Here is an 18,341-nt window from a genome sequence, read left to right on the forward strand (position 1 = left end):
GCTCAGGCTGTGTATCAGCTAATGCTAGGTGTCTTAGCTGGGGGTCATCCTTGTGGATTCCTGGGTGTTTCCCTCATACAAGGTTTCTACTTAATCCTGAAATGCTAGTCATAGTCGTAGTTTTCAGGCCTTTCCCTCTCCAACTCTCTGATTCCATCCCTCCTATTCCCTTTCCCACCCACCCCAATCCACCCATGAAATCTCTTCTATTTTCCCTTCCCCGGGGAGATCCGAGCTTCCCCCCTTGAGCCCTCTGTGTTAACCTAGCCTGTCTGGGTCTGTGGATTGTAGAATGGTCCTCCTTTACTTTACAGCTAATATCTACTAGTAAGTAAGTACATACCATGTTTGTCTTTCTGAGTCAGGGTTATCTCACTCAGGATGATTTTTTTCCCCCTAGTTCCATTCATTTGCCTTCAAATTCCATGATGTCATTGTTTTTTTTAACAGCTGAGTAATATTCCATTGTGTAAATGTACCACATTTTCTTTATCCATTCTTAGGTTGAGGGACTTTTATCTAGGTTGTTTCCAGTTTCTGGCTATTATAAATAGAGCTGTTATGAACATAGTTGAGTAAGTGTCCTTGTGATATGATTGAACATCCTTCAGGTATATGCCCAAGAGTGGTATAACTGGGTCTTGAGGTAGATCAATTTCCAATTATCTGAAAAACTACCATATTGATTTCCAAAGTGGCTGTACAAGTTGGCACTCCCACCAGCAGTGGGGGAGTGTTTTCCTTGCTCCACACCCTTGCCAGCAGGAGCTGTCACTTGTGTTTTTGATCTTGGCCACTCTGATAGATGTAAGGTAGAGTCTCAGAGTCTTCTAGACTTGCATTTCCCTGGTGACTAAGGATGTTGAGCATCTCTTTAAATGTTTCTTGGCCCTTTGAGAGTCCTCTGTTGAGAATTCTCTGTTTAGATCTGTGCCCCATTTTTTAACTGGATTTTTTTTAATATCTAATTTCTTGAGTTATTTATATATTTTGGAAATCAGCCCCTTTGTAAGATGTGGGGTTGGTGAAGACCTTTTTCCATCCTGTAGGCTGCCTTTTTTCCCCCCTCAATTGATGGTATCCTTTGCCTTACTCTTAACCTCTAAGCCATCTACTGCAGCTCTGGAAATTACCCCTTAAAGCTTCCCGAGCTCCTAAGACAATACCAGCTACTGAAGACCCACGGCACAAACACACGAGCCTGCAGGAGACAAGTCACAATCCACCTGTGAAGGAGCTGCGGCATTCTGAGGGCAAGAACAGTGGGGAAAGACAGAGTTGCCCGGTTGCAACAAGAACTTGATACCGGTGCAAACTCCGGGCAGTGAGAGGGATCTGTGGGCAGGGGAATGGCGAAAGGGCAAGGTGGGAGGGGGAGGTGTGGGCGGGTCTGTGTTTTCTTATGCAAATAATGAAGGACTAGTAAAGCTTTGGGGGTGGGGGTGGGGAGTCTGTCGGGGCTGCTCCTCAGAATTCGCCTTCTGGCACCCTGGGAGGCGATTGGGCAGTAGGGCCTGACTTGACCCCTGGGAACGCTGTTAGAACAGCCTGGTAGGGAAATGAGGGCGGCAGGGGCAGCCTCTTCCTCGGTCCCTTATGGGACTTCAGACATTCCGCCTTGTTCTTTTCAAGTGACCTTGTTGGGAAATGAGGTGAAGAGACCACCTTCCTTCTTCAGCCTTTGTGACTCCCCTTGGCCCTGCTACAAGCTTGGGGAACCACGCTTCTAGTCTGACATAGCTGGCACCTTGAATGGGTGTGACCAGTACCTCTCCCTTCCACCCACTGGTGGTGTCCTGGGATCTGCAGCCTGCGTCTGACTCCCATGTTCCATCAGGAGGCGGCTTCAGTTATTTAAATTTGGGCCATGGTTTGCAGGGTCTGGTCTCTACTTGTAGCAGCGAATTAAGTGTGCTCACCAATGGAAAAATAAGAATAAAAATGTAAGGTGGCACCCTTTTGGTTTCTGCACCTGGCGAGGTTTTCAAACTGGAAATTGCCATTTCCCAGAAGCAGGGTCCCACTGGTACCCAGGTTCACAGTCAGGGTTTTCTGATTACTTCTGGGACTTGAAAAGCAGCTTCCAAAAGCCAGACTAGTACTTGGGCAAAACCAAAACCAACTCAGTATAGTGGTGTCTGCTCTTTCTAGATGGGAAACTTGGGACAGACACTGAAGAGGGACAGGACTCAGGAGGGAAAGAAAAAAAAAAACAAGGCAAAAAGTTAGATTTAGGTTCTCTATGTAGCAATATCCTCCAAGTTGGGGTCTTGGGGATCAGAACAGGCTTTTATAGCGCTCTTTTTTCTTTTGTTGTTTTGTTTCTGTTTGTTTGTTTAGCAGGTTAGCACATAGCCCAGGCTGGCCTTGACCTTGAGATGTAGCCTAGGATGACCTTGAACTTACGATCCTCCAGTGGCACCGAGAATGGAGTGTAGGAACCCAGTGCTTTCTGCATCTAGGCATACGCTCTACAAACTGAGCCGCACCCCAATACTTCTTTTGTGTTCATTGGAAAGTTTGCCCTAATTCAAAACGAAGCAACAATTCCTCTAAGGAGGAGACCCCAGACTTTCAGGGGGAAGGTTTGCTTCTGGGCCGGATGTTCGCCTTTGAAAGCTGAGGATGCCATCTTGTTCTGGGTAGCCTCTTCTTCCAGCATCTTGGAATGTGCTGCTGAGGGAATGATGCTCACTTCTGGGCTTGACCTCCATCGCCATCCAAGGCGTTTTGGTGGTCCTCTGTGGTGTGTGTGCGTGCATGTGAGCATGAGTATGATATGCTGCTAGGAACAGAGAAACGGGAAGAGAGGAACAGATGGGCCCCCTGAGCTTCTTCTTGGCCCCAAAATTGAAAGGCAGAAAATCGTTATAAAAAATGGAAGCAGCTGTGGCAAAGAAGCAGCAGCTTTTGGGATGGATCCACACTCAAGGGGCTTTGCACTCTATTAGGGCTCTGCTCAGAGTCAGGGGTTGGGGGTTGCTGCTCAAACCAGAGTCCTTTGTGGGCTGCCACCCACCCCACCAGCCCTTTTCCTCATTGCCGCTCTCCAAGGCAGAAGGTCTACAGGGAATGGAAGGATCTTTCAGTATGCAGTGAAGATTGGCAGGTAGTCCCCAGTCCACAAGCTCCGCTGGTGTTTGGCTGCCTGTGTGGTGCACGGCTCTTCCCTTGAATCTCTCATAAATCCCCTGACTTCGTTGGAACCTGTCTTTTGTTGAGTTCCTGGCATGTAAAGGCAACAGCAGGTTAATACGCCATTTGTCGACAACTGACCGGGAGGATGCCCTGAGTAAGCAGAAAAGACCTGTAGTCATGGTCGCTGGCTGCCTTTCAGCAACAACTAGACACTTTTCCAGGGGGACTTTTGGGCTGGATAGCACTGAGAAGTCAGGAATGAAAAAGGAGCGACTTGAGAGAAAGGGGAGTACAGATAGCCTATCGGGAGAGGCGAGAAGTTTCTGGGAAAGTAAAATATTTGCTATTCTCTAACCTAGTTCCCACTATCAGTGCTTGAGAGATAATAATAATAATTATAATTTCAATTAAATCTCAGAGGCAGGCACACACTGCAGCCTTGTTATGTCGAATCAACTGGCTGCTAATTAAATGCTAGATGACTCTACACATCAGAATGTTGAGCTTGCTTCAGATAATCTTGTTTTTGCATTCACGTGTGTATGTGTGTGTGTGTGTGTGTGTGTGTGTGCATGCACGTGTGCCATGTACAAGTGTGAAGGATAGAAAACAACTTTCAAGAGTCTGTTTTCTCCTTTCATACCATATTGGGCTGGGAATTAAACTCAGATCCCTCATTAGACGCGGCTGCAACTGTCCTTATGAACTGAGCCAGCTCTTTGGCCCTTAAGTAATTTTCTGTTTATTAAAAAAAAAAAAAGTAATCCATGCCTTGACAATACCCAGGAAAGTCTTTTTTAAAAGATATATTTATTTGTATTTTATGTATATGTTTATGTTTTTGGCTGTGTGTATGTTTATGCACCATGTATGTATGGTGCCCAAAGAAGCCAGAAAAGGGTGTTGGATCCCCTGGAACTGGAATTACAGCTACTTGTGAGCTGCCATGTGAGTGCTGGGAGTTGATCCTGGGTCCTTAGGAAGACCAGTCAGTTCTCTGAACCACTGAGCCATCCCTCCAGCCCCAACCTAGGGAATTCTTGATTCTAATCTCTCTAATCCAGAAACAGAAATTTCCAGCTTTTGTTAACATACTAGACACCACACTGCCTCCCTCTATGCCTGGGGTCTTATTTACCTTTGCACTATAAGTTTCCTGCTTTGAGTCTGTGACATGGGACACAAGCAGGGAACATATATAGTCATATGGACTCTTAGGCAATGTGGCTACACCAACTAGAGTATGGGAAAAGTTTGATTAATAGCTGATCTCTATCTGGGTAGCTGAACGCCATTTGGCCCCAAGTCCATTGATTGGCTCCTGCTCATGGTTAATTTCAGATCTGTCTTTGCTGTTGTTTCAGATAACTTCCTTGCCATCTCCATTTTGGAGTCTAGCATGATGGGCAGACGTTATTCGGACAGTGATCCACTCATGCTAAGGTTGGATCAAAATGATGAGACAATAGAAATGAAGTTCAGAGGCCCAAGCGTCCTGATAGAAAGAGAGGGTGAAGAGGCGGGGGCATTAGGGTGTGGGGTGAGTTCACAATGCTTTGTCATTCTTTGCTGAAATCCCAGAAAACAGCTGCAGGTGGAGCGAATACTGGATTTCCAGAATTCTCCATGGAGGCCAGGGTTCAGGCAGGGGCCAGCTGGGTGATGAAATCGCTCAGAGAGGTTCCACGTTTCCTCATGTTTGCTGCAGGCTTTTGAAATTTCAGAGACTTGGAAAACTGGCTTGAGGTGGTGGGTGATACTTCCGTGGTCTGGGGAGGCACAGACTGAAGCATGGTCATTCTGAGATCCATGAACGCAGTGTGAGGGAGATGGGCACTGGGGTACTTTCCTCCATCTTTGATTTGGGGAATCAAGGAGAGAAGCAGCAGCTGTTCTTATCTCTGCCTACAAGGAAGAGACCCCCTACCTTTGCTTAAAGTGTCCAGGTACACAAAAGTCTTTTTACAAGACCCCTTATCTGCATAGCTGTATATTTAGCAGCGCATAGGCCCAGGGATAAAGATGCATTTGTACAAATGCTACCTCCAAGCTCAGCTGTTTGCTTGACTTTACAGTTTTACTGTTTTATCCTTTGGCATCTCCACCTCCCAAGTTGTCATAAGTGGTCCCAAGACACAGATTAGACATTTCTGGAGTCCCTTTTCTGTTTATCTCCAGCTGGACCTGGAAAGACATTGCAACTTACTCCCTCACAGATCTTGGCGTGTCCCCATCCAGGGCTAGCTGGACTGAGACATCACCGAGGCAGCTGCAAAAATGAGAAGTCAGGGGAAAAAATGGACATCTAAAGCCATTTCCCTACTAAGAAAAAGAGTAAGCATCCAGGCTCCAAAATAATACATATACTGGAGGGTGGTCATCACCTCTGACATCCCTTGAGTTCTGAACGCTCAGCAGTTGCAAGGGAGCTCCTTGGGGGTAATGAGGAAGGAAGGGCTGGCAATGCCAAGGAAACAGAAAATACTGTAAAGGTTTATATTATCAACTTGACAGGATCCCCTTGGTGACAAGCCTCCGGGCATGGCTGAGAACAAGTGTCCAAGGCTTGCTCACTGAAGTGGGAAGACACATCCTAACAGGGGGCAGGGGCAGTGCCATCCCATTGGATCGTAGGCCAAAATGGAGAGGGTGAGCTGAACACCAACATTCTGACTGTGGGTCCAACATGGTCAGTCACCTCGGGGTGTGTGTGGGGGAACAATTCATGCGTTCTCCACTATGCTGTGAACCTAAAGAAACCCTTCCTTCCTTATGTTGCTTTTGTCTTTTGTCTCAGCAATGAGAAAAGTAACTAGTGGAGACACCATTTCCCACCCACGATATGGAGCACGAAATGTAGAAGATCTGATGACCAGCATTAGCATGGATGGATAGAGCTAAAATGGTCCTTTTTTTGCCTTGGGAGTCGAAATGATCTGAGTACTTTGCAAAATGGATCAGCAGCTTCTTGTCAAGTTGAGCATTTATCTTTCCCGTGACTCAGCAATCATATTTCTAGGTATTTGCCCAAGAGACAGTTATATGGATTTTATTCACAGTAGTCTCAAACTGGGCACCGTGTAGATGGCAGGAAAATGCACAAACACATTCCTACGTAGTAGTCCAATGGAATAGTACACTGCAGTGAAAGACTACTGACACATAATGGCACTGGCAAATCTTGAAACATTATGTGGCATGAAAGAAGTCAGGTATAAATGGAGCCATAATGTGTAATTCCAGTTATGTTAAGAACAGGGTCTAAATCAGGGAGCCTGCATGGGGCTCATCTAGGCTCTCTGCATATATGTTACAGTTGTGCAATTTGGTCTTCTTGTGGAACTCCTAACAGCAGGAGCAGGGACTGTCTCTGGTCCATCTGCCTGCTCAGCCTTATTATGAGGGCAGGTGCCTAGTCTTATTGCACCTTGACATGCCTTGTTTGGCTGATAGCCCTGGGAGGCTCGCCTTTTTCTGAGGGGACAGTGAGGAGGAGTGGGTGGGTGGGGAAGGATGGGGGGATGGAGTGGGAGGAGAGGAGGGAGGAGAAACTGGTTAGGGTGTAATATATGAGGGGGGGAAACCCCAGCAGAATCTGATCTATGGTGGCATGGGACCAGAGATTAGACATAGGAAGATGGGGAATGGCTAAAAGACGAGGTGCATAGGCTTTTGGGGGCAATGGATATATTCTCTAATGAGATTGGATGCTGAGTTAAGTAGATGTGTATATAGATCAAAACCACCACACTGAATGAGGAAGACCCGTGTCCTTTACTATTGGTAAAGTTTAGTTTATTTTTTGTCTTCCTTCCTTCCTTCCTTCCTTCCTTCCTTCCTTCCTTCCTTCCTTCCTTCCTTCCTCCCTTCCTTTCTTTTTGCTGTTGTTTTCCACAGTAAAGCAAGGAAGGGGGAATTGGAGAGGAGGACCATCTTTGGACGCTTTTAGGGGAGTTGTTACTGTGCAATGGGACTCACCTCGTCACTGACAGACATGAGCAAATATCTCATGGCCAACACCAGATCAAGGAAACCATCTCACCCAAATCCAGCTTGATGACCCAGTGAGTTAGGGGGCAGGCATAGGTAACTCAAAGACAGGTACATCACCGAAAGCCTAGCCTGAGTAGAAGCATGAAAGCTGCATCCCTGGCGCTCTTGCATGACTTGCAGGCAGAGCTGACAGTTGCTACCACTTGTGTAACCTTGGGGAGAGGTCTAGTCAATCTCTAGATGTTAGGAGCTTGCTGGGGTTTGCAGTTCTGTATACTTCCTAGACCTTGAGGGGCTTTCCCCCAGTGTGTGGTGTTTCAGTTCAGAGGAAATAGCTACTAAGCAGTGGGACATTGTGACAGGCACCTGAGGTTTGGACAAGTTCCAAGGAAGAAAGTTGTTGGCTAGAGTGTATAGGTGAAATGGTAAATCCTTTCTGTGGAGAGCCAGACAGAGCATGCTTGGGCCCTGCTGTGAACATGAACTCACTGTTCAATATTGGAATGCGAATGTGAGCTGTCCCCCATGGGCTCATGTGTTTGGGAAGCACTGCTTGTGAAGACTGCAGAGCCTTCAGGATGGAGAGCCTCATGGAGGAAGTGGGTTCCTGGGACTGTACTTTGAGCTTTTCTGACCGGGCCTCACTTCCTGTTCATGGATGTAATGGGATCATCGGACCTCTCTCATTCTTGTGCATTTCCTACCACAGTGGACTGTGTACTCTAAAACTGTGAGCCAGGATAAATAAATCTTTCCTTAAACAGCTTCCTATCTTTGGTGACTGTAACAAAAAAGGGACTCCTTCACTCCAGCCACTCAGCTTGGCCACCACAGCAGGATCGCTGGTAGATGATATGCAGGTGTACAGCTGTTTTTTACAACAATATGTGGCGGGCCAGATTCGGCATATATGTAGGCTATAATTTGTCCTGGAGTAGGGCAACTGAACTGCAAAAAACAAATAAATAAAAATTGGTTTTTCTTTAGAGGGACAAGTAGCTATTGGATGGTCAGTACTTACTTTAACAAGATTCCCTGTGATATAATTTACAACCTAAATGTTGTATTTCTTCTTTTATTCTTCCGTTGCTGTTGCGAACTCTATTTCAAATGCTCTTTTGGAAACTGGTGGGAGGTGGGGGGCGAGTCTGTGGTGCTTGCCTGGGCCATTTGGTCATAGTGTGACCGTAGGTTAATTGTTTAGTATCCCTGTGCCTCCGTTTCTTTCTTTGTAGAAGAGTAATAGTAATGGTTGTCTCGAAGGGATATTAAATGAATTAGATACAATCATGTATATAAACCATCTGACAGAATAAAGGCTCGGTGATGGGAATCCATGTTCTTCTGCTTGTTTCTACTGATACTGTACATGCTTTCCCCCTGTCAATACAGGAGTAAATGTCATCTTGGTGATTGGGTTCAACGAATCAATCCCTGGGATAAGGAGGTGACTAGTAAGTAAAGTGCTTGCCATTCAAGCATGAGAACCCGAGTTTAGATGCTTACCCCACTCCCCTGTAAAGGCCAGGCATGTGCCTGTAACTTCAGTGTCGGGAGTTCATAGACAAACAGCTCCCTAGAGTTCACTGCCCATCAGCCTGGCCTAATGTTTGAATTAGGTTCAGGAAAAGACTGGTCTCTTTAAACGTGTACATGTGTACACACACACACACCCAAATAAACACACACATAATTGCACACTAACAATACGTGAGAAATTGTGTGCTGTAGTCTAAGAAGGTGGTTGGCTACCCTAAGAGCTAGTACAGCTGTATCTTAAAGAAATAAGATTTCCATTTCTGTTTCCCGACTGTGGATGTAATGGGACCTCTTGGCCTCTTGTTCCTGTCGTATCTTTTGGAGCTATGATGACTCTATGCTTAACTATTCCTAAGAGAGAAAGTGTCAGAGTGAAATAATTGGATTAAGGACAGTTAAAATCCTGAGAAATCCAGGAGATGTGTCTAAGAGTGGAGTTATCTCTGCATACATATCTGTCCCACAAACGTGTCTGGCTGTTTAGAATTCATGCAAATTTGAGAGTGTCTCACCGTGCTGTATTTGTTCTTAAAAAAAAAAAATAGTGCCAGGTCTGGGAAGACATCTCCATGTTTAAGAACACTGGATGCTCTTCCAAAGGACTTGGGTTGGATTCTTAGCACTCATCCGACAGCTCACAACTATCTGTACCTTCTGTTCCTGGGGATCCAACACCCCCTTCTGGCTTTCATAAGCACTATGCATGCAGGTTGTGAATAGACATTTGCCGGGAAGACATCCATACACATAAAATAAATCAAATTAAAGTAAGAATGACTCTCCAGAAATCCAGACGAGAGCAGTTGTGATCCGTGGATGGTGGAGTAAGACTCCAGCCAGAGTTCCACAGTGGTTTGGCTGTGAGAGTTCACGGGGACCCTGGGAAAATCCAGAAGTAAGGAGATGTAAGGAAGGAGAAGACGAATGTGGCAAGAAGAGCACAGTGTGAAAATGTGAACGAGGTCACATTTCTTCTTGACTTTCCCTAACTTAAGCTCTGTGGTGCTAATGGGTGATACTACTGGAGTAGAGAAACCATATGCGTCTCCGAACAGTAAGTGGTTTGTATAAGGACCAGCGATAAAATGCCATCCATTCTTGTTTAGTTTCTGTTCTGTGTGTGTCCATAAGCAGCTTGGGAAGGAGAGGGGTTGTTTCACCTTACAGGCTACCGTCCATCGTTGTTGGCGTCAGGGCAGGAGAGCGAAGCAGAAATCCCGTAGGAATGTTGCTTACTTGCTTGCTTTAGGGTATATGCCCAACTGTCTTTCTAATACAGCCCATGTCCTCCTGCCTTGGAATGGTGCTACCCGCAGTGGGCTGGGCCCTTTGGCCTCAGTCAGCAGTCAAGAAAAGGCCCCACAGACATGCTGCAGCCCTATTTGATGGAGGCAGTCCTTCAGCTGAAGTTCCCTCTTTGACATATGTCAAGTTGACAACCAAGGAAGAGCCTTTGGAGTCACGTGGGGTTCTCGGTAATGTAGTCTATGTTTGTGCCCTCATGTTCATGGATGTAATGAGAAGTTGGCTTTCGTTTAGGACCTACTGAATGCCAGGCACTACTGAGAACAAACAGAAAGGTCACGTTTCCAGTATGTGATGGCGGGGTTTACTGGTCAATTTATGATCGAGGGCAGGTCCAGCTTCACCCTCCCGCTTTTAGAGAATGACTCTTGCAATAAAATAGCATAAAAGGCCGTGGAGATGGCTCAGCTGGTAAAGGGTTTGCAGCACAAGCATGAGGTCCTGAGGATATCTTCTGTGATAGCTCATGCTTGAATCTCAGTGCTGGGGAGGCAGAGGTAGGAAGCTCTCTGGAGCTCACTCGTTAGCTAGCCTAACCTACTGGTAGAGTTCCAGACCAGTGAACTCAGGTTTCATCTTCTCCATAGTAAACCTGTCTCTGCTTATAGTGACAGTGCACCTATCAATTCAATGTAAAAAAAAAAAAAAAAAAGTCCCACAAGGATGAGGATGTTGGAAAAGACAAGAGGATTGGGAGAGAAAAAGTCAAAGCCCAGCTCAAATTCCTCCATGTGGTTCAAGATTAATAATGGACAAAGACACTGATTCTAAATTGCTTGTTTCATTCGTTTTTGTTGAAAAAAAAAATTCCCCCTCCCTTTTTTTTGTTAAGATAGAAAAGCTGAAGTTGAACACAAATAAACAAGTACCCTTGGGTGTAAATGCAGACTTTTTGTTGTTGTTGTTTTTGTTATTGCTGTTGTGGAGGGCTCTCCCAGGTTCCCAGCCCGTGTTCATGTTGCCAGGGTGATAAGCCCCATGGTTTTGGATTTACCATAAAACTTTCTCTAAAACATTTCATAATCTGGTGACATTGGGCTTTGGCTAGATCTAGTGAGTACGTGGGTGGGCGGCGGCGAGGCGGATTCTGAAGAATGTTCTTGGGACCCTCTGCTGTATCCTGGGTATTCATTCCATATTGGAGACCACTAAGGAGCCCTTTATGAGTCTTGCTTTACCAAATCCTAGTACAGAAGGGCTGTTTTCAGACCATCAGTCAGCCATAGTGTTGGAGTAGTGTTGACTGAAAATTTCTTCAAAAATAAACTTGTCGAGGGTAAGGTGCAGCTGTAAACATTCTCAGAAAAGGGGGAAGCTGAGGCATCAGGTGGTTAAATTGCCCCGAGTCACCCTAATACATGTATGTCACAACACAACATCCTGACTCTCAGAAGGCCCGACTAGGCACAATAAGGAAAAGGCAGCAGGCTTTAGACTGGGCCCGTGGGAGAGTCGGTGTGTGGAGATTAGGAGGAGTAAGGTGGATAAGACTTAGAGGCTACCACAGACTGTTTCAAACAGGGTTTTCTGAGAGTTGGCAGGAGTGGGGAGAAGAAGAGACTTTTGTCAGGGTGGTGGACAAACTCCGGACTATCTCACTCCTAAGGACAAGAACCTGATGTCTGGAGGTGCAGAGGCAGTTCTCCGGAGTCCCCCACAGATCCCAGGCCCTCAGTCAAGGTTTGTGGGAGGAATTTGCAAGGGAGACCTCAAACTAATGTTACCTTTGTTGGATAACTATCGTTGTCCTGGTTGCCCTGATCCTGGTGTGGGAGCTCAGCCAGGAAAGCAGCAGAGCCCAGGCCCTGCACTCTGCCTGAAGTGGTGGAGGTGACTTTACCTTCTTAGACACAGGGCCCCATCAGCTGGGGGGAGGTGCCTGGAGGAGGTGGGAGGGAGGGAGGAGTGACTTCATCTGTTTAATGAAAAATGACCTGAATGTCGCTCTGAACCTGGAAACTCCCCATCGAATTGGGGCCAAAGAAAACAGGATTAGGCCATATTTCTCCTAGGATGGCTCCTCTGCATCTCTCTGTGATGAGTTAAACCGGAGGGGGGTGGGCGGCAATCTCTCTTCGTTGTCTCTGCAGAGAAATCAGGAGAGGCGGAAATGGTTTCAGGGGTTAATTGGGCAGGCTTTCCCCTGTCTCCCCCTTGTCTCCTTTAGGTAGGCCAACCTTCTTTCCCTCTGGCTTCACCGCCTGGCAAGTGGACACCCCATTTCTTTGGTATGTGTCCATAATAACATAAAGTTTGCCATATGGCATTCAGATAAAAGAGCCACTCCCTCTGGCATTTGGTCTCCTGACAGGCGGCTGCTGTCCGGCCTAATGTTCCTTCTCCCCTCTGACCTCCATAGGAGAACAGTGTCTGCCCCGAAGCAGAGGGGTTTGAAAACCACAACACACGTTTTGCCAGAGCCGGCAACACTGACATGACATTTTCTGTGTGGCTTGCTGGGGTGACCCTTTCCAAGAGGCTTTGTGTTCAGGTTTGGGGGTGTGAGAGACGCAGTCTTTCACTGCGCAGTTCAGTTTCAAATTGGCAAGGGAAGCCATCAAATCAAATCGAAACCACCACTAAGATCATTCCCCTCTTCCAATCTCTTTAGTGCCCCGACTCCTCACGTCAGCCTTTAACTGGAGAACGTAGGAAATAAATCCACAGGGCTGTTTTCACTTTAATGCAATGTATATTTATTGTAAACAATAATATACAAAAAAGAAAGGAGGAAAGAAGGAAAGAAAGGTGAGTTCCACAGAGAACAAAAAGTTTAGAGGGGGAAACAAACAAAACACAAACACAAACCAAACCTTACCTAAAGAGAAAATAGGACTTACATGTCAGGTTTTTTTTTTTTTTTAAGTTACAGAAATATTTTTTAAAAGGTCTGTTTTTATACAGAAATCGAAAGATGCCATATTATAAGAATGCTGTAAGGTTTTACTCTACTGGCTTCTAAGACTGTTAATATATCTTTTTTTTTTTAAATTAAAAAAAAAGTCTGCTGTCGTTGAAAGAAAAGCAATCCTCATCTTCTCCAGCCACAGCAGCAAGTAAGAACTAAGGTCTGTCCATCCCATGGATGTCTCTGCAGGAGAGCAGGCAGGGGGCTAGCCACGACACAGGCTTGCAGGGGCTTGTGTTGTTCCTTGTCACAATACGTGGACACTTCCACAGACAGTCCAGGCAGCCCAAAGGCCCGTGGCAGAAAACACTGCAAACGACAAAGTGATGAGCAACGGCATTTGTACCTTCTCATGTGTACACGACAGAGAGAAATAGGTTTCCAGCTTGTTATCAACAACAAAAACAACAAAGAAGGGGGGGGGGGACCACGAGAACGGACAAAAAGAAAGCATTTGTACAAATCTAGAATGAAGACTTCAAAGACACTTGCTTTTAATAATAAAAAAGATTAAAGATAAATTAAAAAAATGGTTACAGTTAAGAACATAATTTAACAGATGACGATGCCCTTTGAGGAAGGCGCCAACAATCTACCTTAAAGACAGTAAATTAAAAAAGAAAAAAAGGGAGGAGATTTTTTTTTTTTCTTAAAAAAATGAAAACTCCTCCTGACAAAATAAATAATTTTAGCACGTGGAATGTCTTGAAGGTTAAACGCTGGTGTTCAGGGAGGCACAGGTGACAGTCACAGTCTGAGCAGGCCTACTCCAGCATCTGCTGTGCACATGGGGCCCAGGCAGGCAACTAGGGGGCAATGTGCTTGGGCACTTACAGGCTGCTTGAAAAAAATCTTCCCCAAGAAAATTTGGTCTCCTTTGCTTGCCGTTGGCTTTCCTTCTGAGGTTGCAGCCAGCAAGCAAAGGCAGGCACAGTGAATGTTCTAGGAACAGCGTTTGCATCTTCCCAGCAGCGGGGGTTTAAGGCTCAAGGTGTTTTTCTTCTCATTTAAAAATATATATATCTATATGATAAAGCTCACCAATGTTCTCTATGTTTATTCCCCTTATTGCAAAATAAGGTTTTCTTTTCTTTCTTTCTTTTTTTAAGGCAGCTGCTCCTGAAATCCGAGAGCCTGGAAAATTAACCAAAGCTCACCCCCAAAACTGGTGATGTAACAAAACTCTGTGTTTATTTTTAATGTTATTATAACAATGCCTTTTTTTCTTTTTCTTTTTTTGTTTTTTTTGTTTTTTTTTGTTTGTTTAAGGAGAAAGCATATCTGTACACAAATATTCTGGTTGCAAGGAAGGCTAGGGGACACTGTTGAACTACGAGTAGTTAAGCTGTTGGAAAAATAAGAACATTTAATTTTTTATCTAAAATATGTATAAATCCCCTCAAAATGGTAATGAATCATACACAGTACATACTAAAAGTATTTAAAATAGAGAATATTCCTCACAGAGGACTTTTTTTTTCTTTAATTACGGCTAAAAAATAATTACAGAGTCCAAACAGGCAGGGAGATTCTCCAATCGTCCTCCAAGCTGACTCTGAAGGAACCAAGTCCTTCCTTGATGATTCAGGTGGGTCCATCTGGCCACGAGTGGCCCGGCCATTTGCCATAGGTTGGCATGTGCTCGGATAATGTCTTAAAGTCTCTCTCCTGGAATCTCAGCACTAGTTACCTTCTCTTACATGTCTTTAAGAAATAGGGACAACGACAAAAAAAGTGTCCAAAGGAATTTCAACTGGTTCTTGATTTCTTCGGTTCTTTCTTCTTTCTTTCTTTTCTTTCTTTTTTCTTTCTTTCTTTCTTCTTCTTCTTCTTCTTTTTTTTTTTTTTAACGATCAGCTCCATCGCCATCCCTCTTCAAGGGCTCCTCAGGGTCTGGTGAGCTGTGTGTAGACCGGTTGTTCCCAATGCTGCGGGCTGTGGGTCTGCGGGATGGAAGGGACTCCGGAGGTGTCAGCGATGGGGGTGTACATAGGGCGCTGCGCGGGGTTCATGTAGGTGAACGTGGAGTAGAGCCCTGAGCCCTGGCCCGCTGCGTGGCTGTAGTAAGAGCCGGAGTTCTGGTGGTCTGTGTAGTCGTACTGCGAGCGCGTGATGGGCGGGTAGGAGGGGCTGTAGTGCGGAAGGTTGAAGGGGCTGTAGGCGATCTGCTGCGGGGAGTGTTGCTGCTGCTCGCTGTAGTGGCTGGGGCTCAGTTGCTCCGTCTTGATGTGTGTTCTCTGGGACTGGCCCGGCTCGCTGCTCAGTGTAGTGAGCGTATGTGCCTGCTGCTGCGGGGGTGCCTGCTGCTGCTGCGGGGGCGCTTGCTGCTGCGGAGGCGCCTGCGGGGCTTGCGGGGCCTGCGGGGGCTGCGGCGGCGGAGGGGGTGGCGCCTGCTGCTTTGACATCCACACGTGGCCCGCGGTGGCAGGGGAGGCAGCGGTGCTGCTGATGCCGTAGCTGCCGGTGTAGGTGACCTGACCGTGTGTGGCCGGCACCCCTGGGTGGCCATTGGGCGGCAAGTATTGGTCAAACTCATTGACGTCAAAGGTCTCGATGTTGGAGATGACGTCGCTGCTCAGCTCCCCGATGTCCACGTCGCGGAAGTCGATGGGGGGCTGTCTGCCCCCCTCTGCCAGAGGGCGCCCCTCTCGCTTCAGGTCAACTTTGCCAGTTTGCACGTCGGTTTTGGGAGTGGTGGGTGGGGTCGGCGGACCCTGAGATTGCCCTGCAGGCAATAAAAGAGAAAGACAAACCGTAAAAAATCAACAAGGGCTGTGCAAAGCCTCCGGTCTTAGGAGCCCCCTGGTGAACCTCCCTGGTTGCTAAGGTGTCATTAGGACCCGAGCCCGCGCAGGAGGCGCGCTGCACCAGCGATAAGTCGCCGAATGATTAACCCGCAGGTACACACTAGGCAAGCTCCTTTTATCAGGGGAGGGGTCTGAGGTCCCAAGGGTCCGGAAGACTAAATTGCTACCAGTAGAAGAGTGTGTGCTTTGGGGGTGAGGCGCAAAGAGAAAAGTGGGCAAGTTTCGCGAGGTGTGTGTGTGTGTGTGTGTGTGTGTGTGTGTGTGTGTGTGTCCAGCGCGCCTGCCCATTTAGGTGGGTACTGGACAGGGAGGGAGTGCAGGGAATTCCCTACTCCAAGGAATGCGAAGTCCCTACCCAGATTCTCGGGGAGGAGGGGAGAGCGCGCTTTAGGGTGGGCCGGGGGGCCCAGAGTGGCTAAGTCTAGTGGGCCACTTTTGCTTTACTCACCGGAGTGCTCTCCCGGTGAGTGCACCTCGCTCATGCCGGAGGAGGAGTGCGGGGAGTCGGCTTGGAGCGCCTTGAAGATGGCGTTGGGAGAGATGTGAGTCTGTTCTGTGGCCTCCTCGGCTTCTGCCTGCCCGTTCTTCACGGACTTCCTCCGCCGTGGCTGATACTTGTAATCGGGGTGGTCTTTCTTGTGCTGCACGCGCAGCCGCTCCGCCTCCTCCACGAAGGGTCTCTTCTCGCTTTCGTTCAGCAGTCTGGGAAGAGGGGCAGAAGAAAAGGGGGGGGGGGTCAGTGAAACCCCAGGAGCTGTCATGTCCCCACCCCTCCTTCGCACACTTCCCCTCCTCCCTCCATTCGGCTTGCCATCCTCCACTGAGACTCAGAACTTTTTTTTCTTTCTTCTAAGTGCTCTGAGTCGACCTGAACGGTCACTCTTCGCCCCGCCCCCTCCCCGGCCTCCTATTTTGGAAACCCTGAAGATGAAAATAGCTCCCTGCTGAGGCTGCTCTAAACGCCTTTGCTACCGGAGCGGTCCACCCCCCCCCCCAACACCCTGTAAAAACTTTCCGAAAACCCACTTAAATAGCAAGACGCTCTCTGTCGGTTCACGCCCCTACCGGTTCTCAGTAGCTTTCCCTAATTCTTGCCTGGGTCACCTCCATCCCAGCTTTCCCTTCATCCCGTCTTCCCAGGAAAGAACGCAACTTGCAAGGGGGGGGGGGGAGTGGCGGGGGGGGGGATTGCTTCTCCTAATTGTTCCTTTCGAGGGGACCGAGTTGGCACACCCCTCACTCCTTCACCGTTCCTAAAAGCAATCACGTACGTGCTACACAACACCGCCCTCCCCCCACCCCCCACGCGCCGTCGCCAAGAGCTAACCCAAGAACTTTCTCAAACTCTGAGCCAACCTCCCCTAGACGCTTCCCATCTCGCATCCCGGCCCCTCAGATCCTAGGCTGCCACTCCTTGGCTCAGGGAGGCGGCCCGCGGTCGGTGAGTGCAGCCTCTGTCCCGGAAGCCACCGAGCCCACCCTGCGGTCCTGCGCGCTCACCTCCAGAGTTTGCCCAGAGTCTTGCTGAGCTCGGCGTTGTGCAGATGCGGGTACTGGTCAGCCAGCTTCCTGCGCGCAGCTTGCGCCCACACCATGAAGGCGTTCATGGGCCGCTTGACATGTGGTTTGTTCTTGCTGGAGCCGTTGACGCGCACCGGCATGGGCACCAGCGTCCAGTCGTAGCCCTTCAGCACCTGGCTGACCGCTTCGCGGATGCACACGGGAAACTTGTCTTCTTCGCTCTCCTTTTTCAGATCCGGCTCGCCCTTTGGGAACGTGTTCTCCTGGGGCCGCGTGTTCTCCGTGTCGGAGCCTGAGCCCGACGGGCAGGGCGAGCCAGCCGAGTCGTCGGACATGGTGGGGCTGGGGGCGCCGGACAGGCCCTTCTCCTGCTCGTCGGTCATCTTCATGAAGGGGTCCAGGAGATTCATACGCGAGCCCGGGGCAGGGGGCGGGTGGCTGGGAAAGGCGAGAAGCCGCAGCGGCTGGGGCTCCTCTTCCCTCGGCTGCCCGGACGCGGACGCCGAGCGAGCGGCTCCCGGGGAGATTCGCGCGTCACCGGGCTGCAGCGGTGAGTACTTAGCAGAGGCGCTGGGTGGCGGGTACTCAGCTGCCCGCTCCAAACCCCGGGAAGGCGAATTGGAGCGGAGAAGGAAGGTAAGACAGAGAACGAAACCGGGGCCACTTGCACCCCGTCTTTCTTGCAAAGAAAAGTTCCTGGACTGAGAACTGGTAAAGTTGTCCCACTGAAGTTTCCAGGCAGTTCCGAGCTGCGCTGTCGGCTCTCAGACTCCCAGCCCCGGGTCTCTTTAATAAATACTCCCCCCTTCACCTTAGAGACCTCCGGCCAATCACGGCTCGGCAGTCATCAGGGTTGGCAAGTCGCTGATTGGACCGGATTTTGGAGAGGGGGGGGAGGAGGAGTGTGGCTCCGGGTTGGGTGACGAGACACGAGGGGAGGAGAAGGGAGGGGAGCGCTGCCGGAGGGTGGATGGTGGGGTGAGGGGACTTGGAGGGGGGGGCGCCGCGGTGCAGGCGGGGGACCCGGGACGTCCGAGTGTGTAAGTTTGCTCTCTACTCTAGGAATGTCACAGTTTTGGAATCTCAGTGTGAAGCGGTGTGTGTGTGTGTGTGTGTGTGTGTGTGTGTGT

The 18,341-nt window shown here is 48.4% G+C and overlaps 1 protein-coding gene across 1 annotated transcript; it reads right to left on the reverse strand.

Annotated features, from left to right (window-relative positions):
* Positions 1-12,654: 12,654 nt before the first annotated feature.
* Sox9 (SRY-box transcription factor 9) lies at positions 12,655-17,961 on the reverse strand. Its single transcript, XM_038326856.1, has 3 exons — positions 17,191-17,961; positions 16,139-16,392; positions 12,655-15,608 (listed from the first exon to the last, which is right to left on the reverse strand). Exons 1-3 carry the CDS (start codon positions 17,619-17,621, stop codon positions 14,770-14,772), a joined length of 1,524 nt encoding a protein of 507 aa, XP_038182784.1. The 5' UTR covers positions 17,622-17,961; the 3' UTR covers positions 12,655-14,769.
* Positions 17,962-18,341: the final 380 nt, after the last annotated feature.

The sequence above is a fragment of the Arvicola amphibius genome, chromosome 4 (genome assembly GCF_903992535.2).
Source record: "Arvicola amphibius chromosome 4, mArvAmp1.2, whole genome shotgun sequence".
In the NCBI taxonomy this organism is placed as follows: domain Eukaryota; kingdom Metazoa; phylum Chordata; class Mammalia; order Rodentia; family Cricetidae; genus Arvicola; species Arvicola amphibius.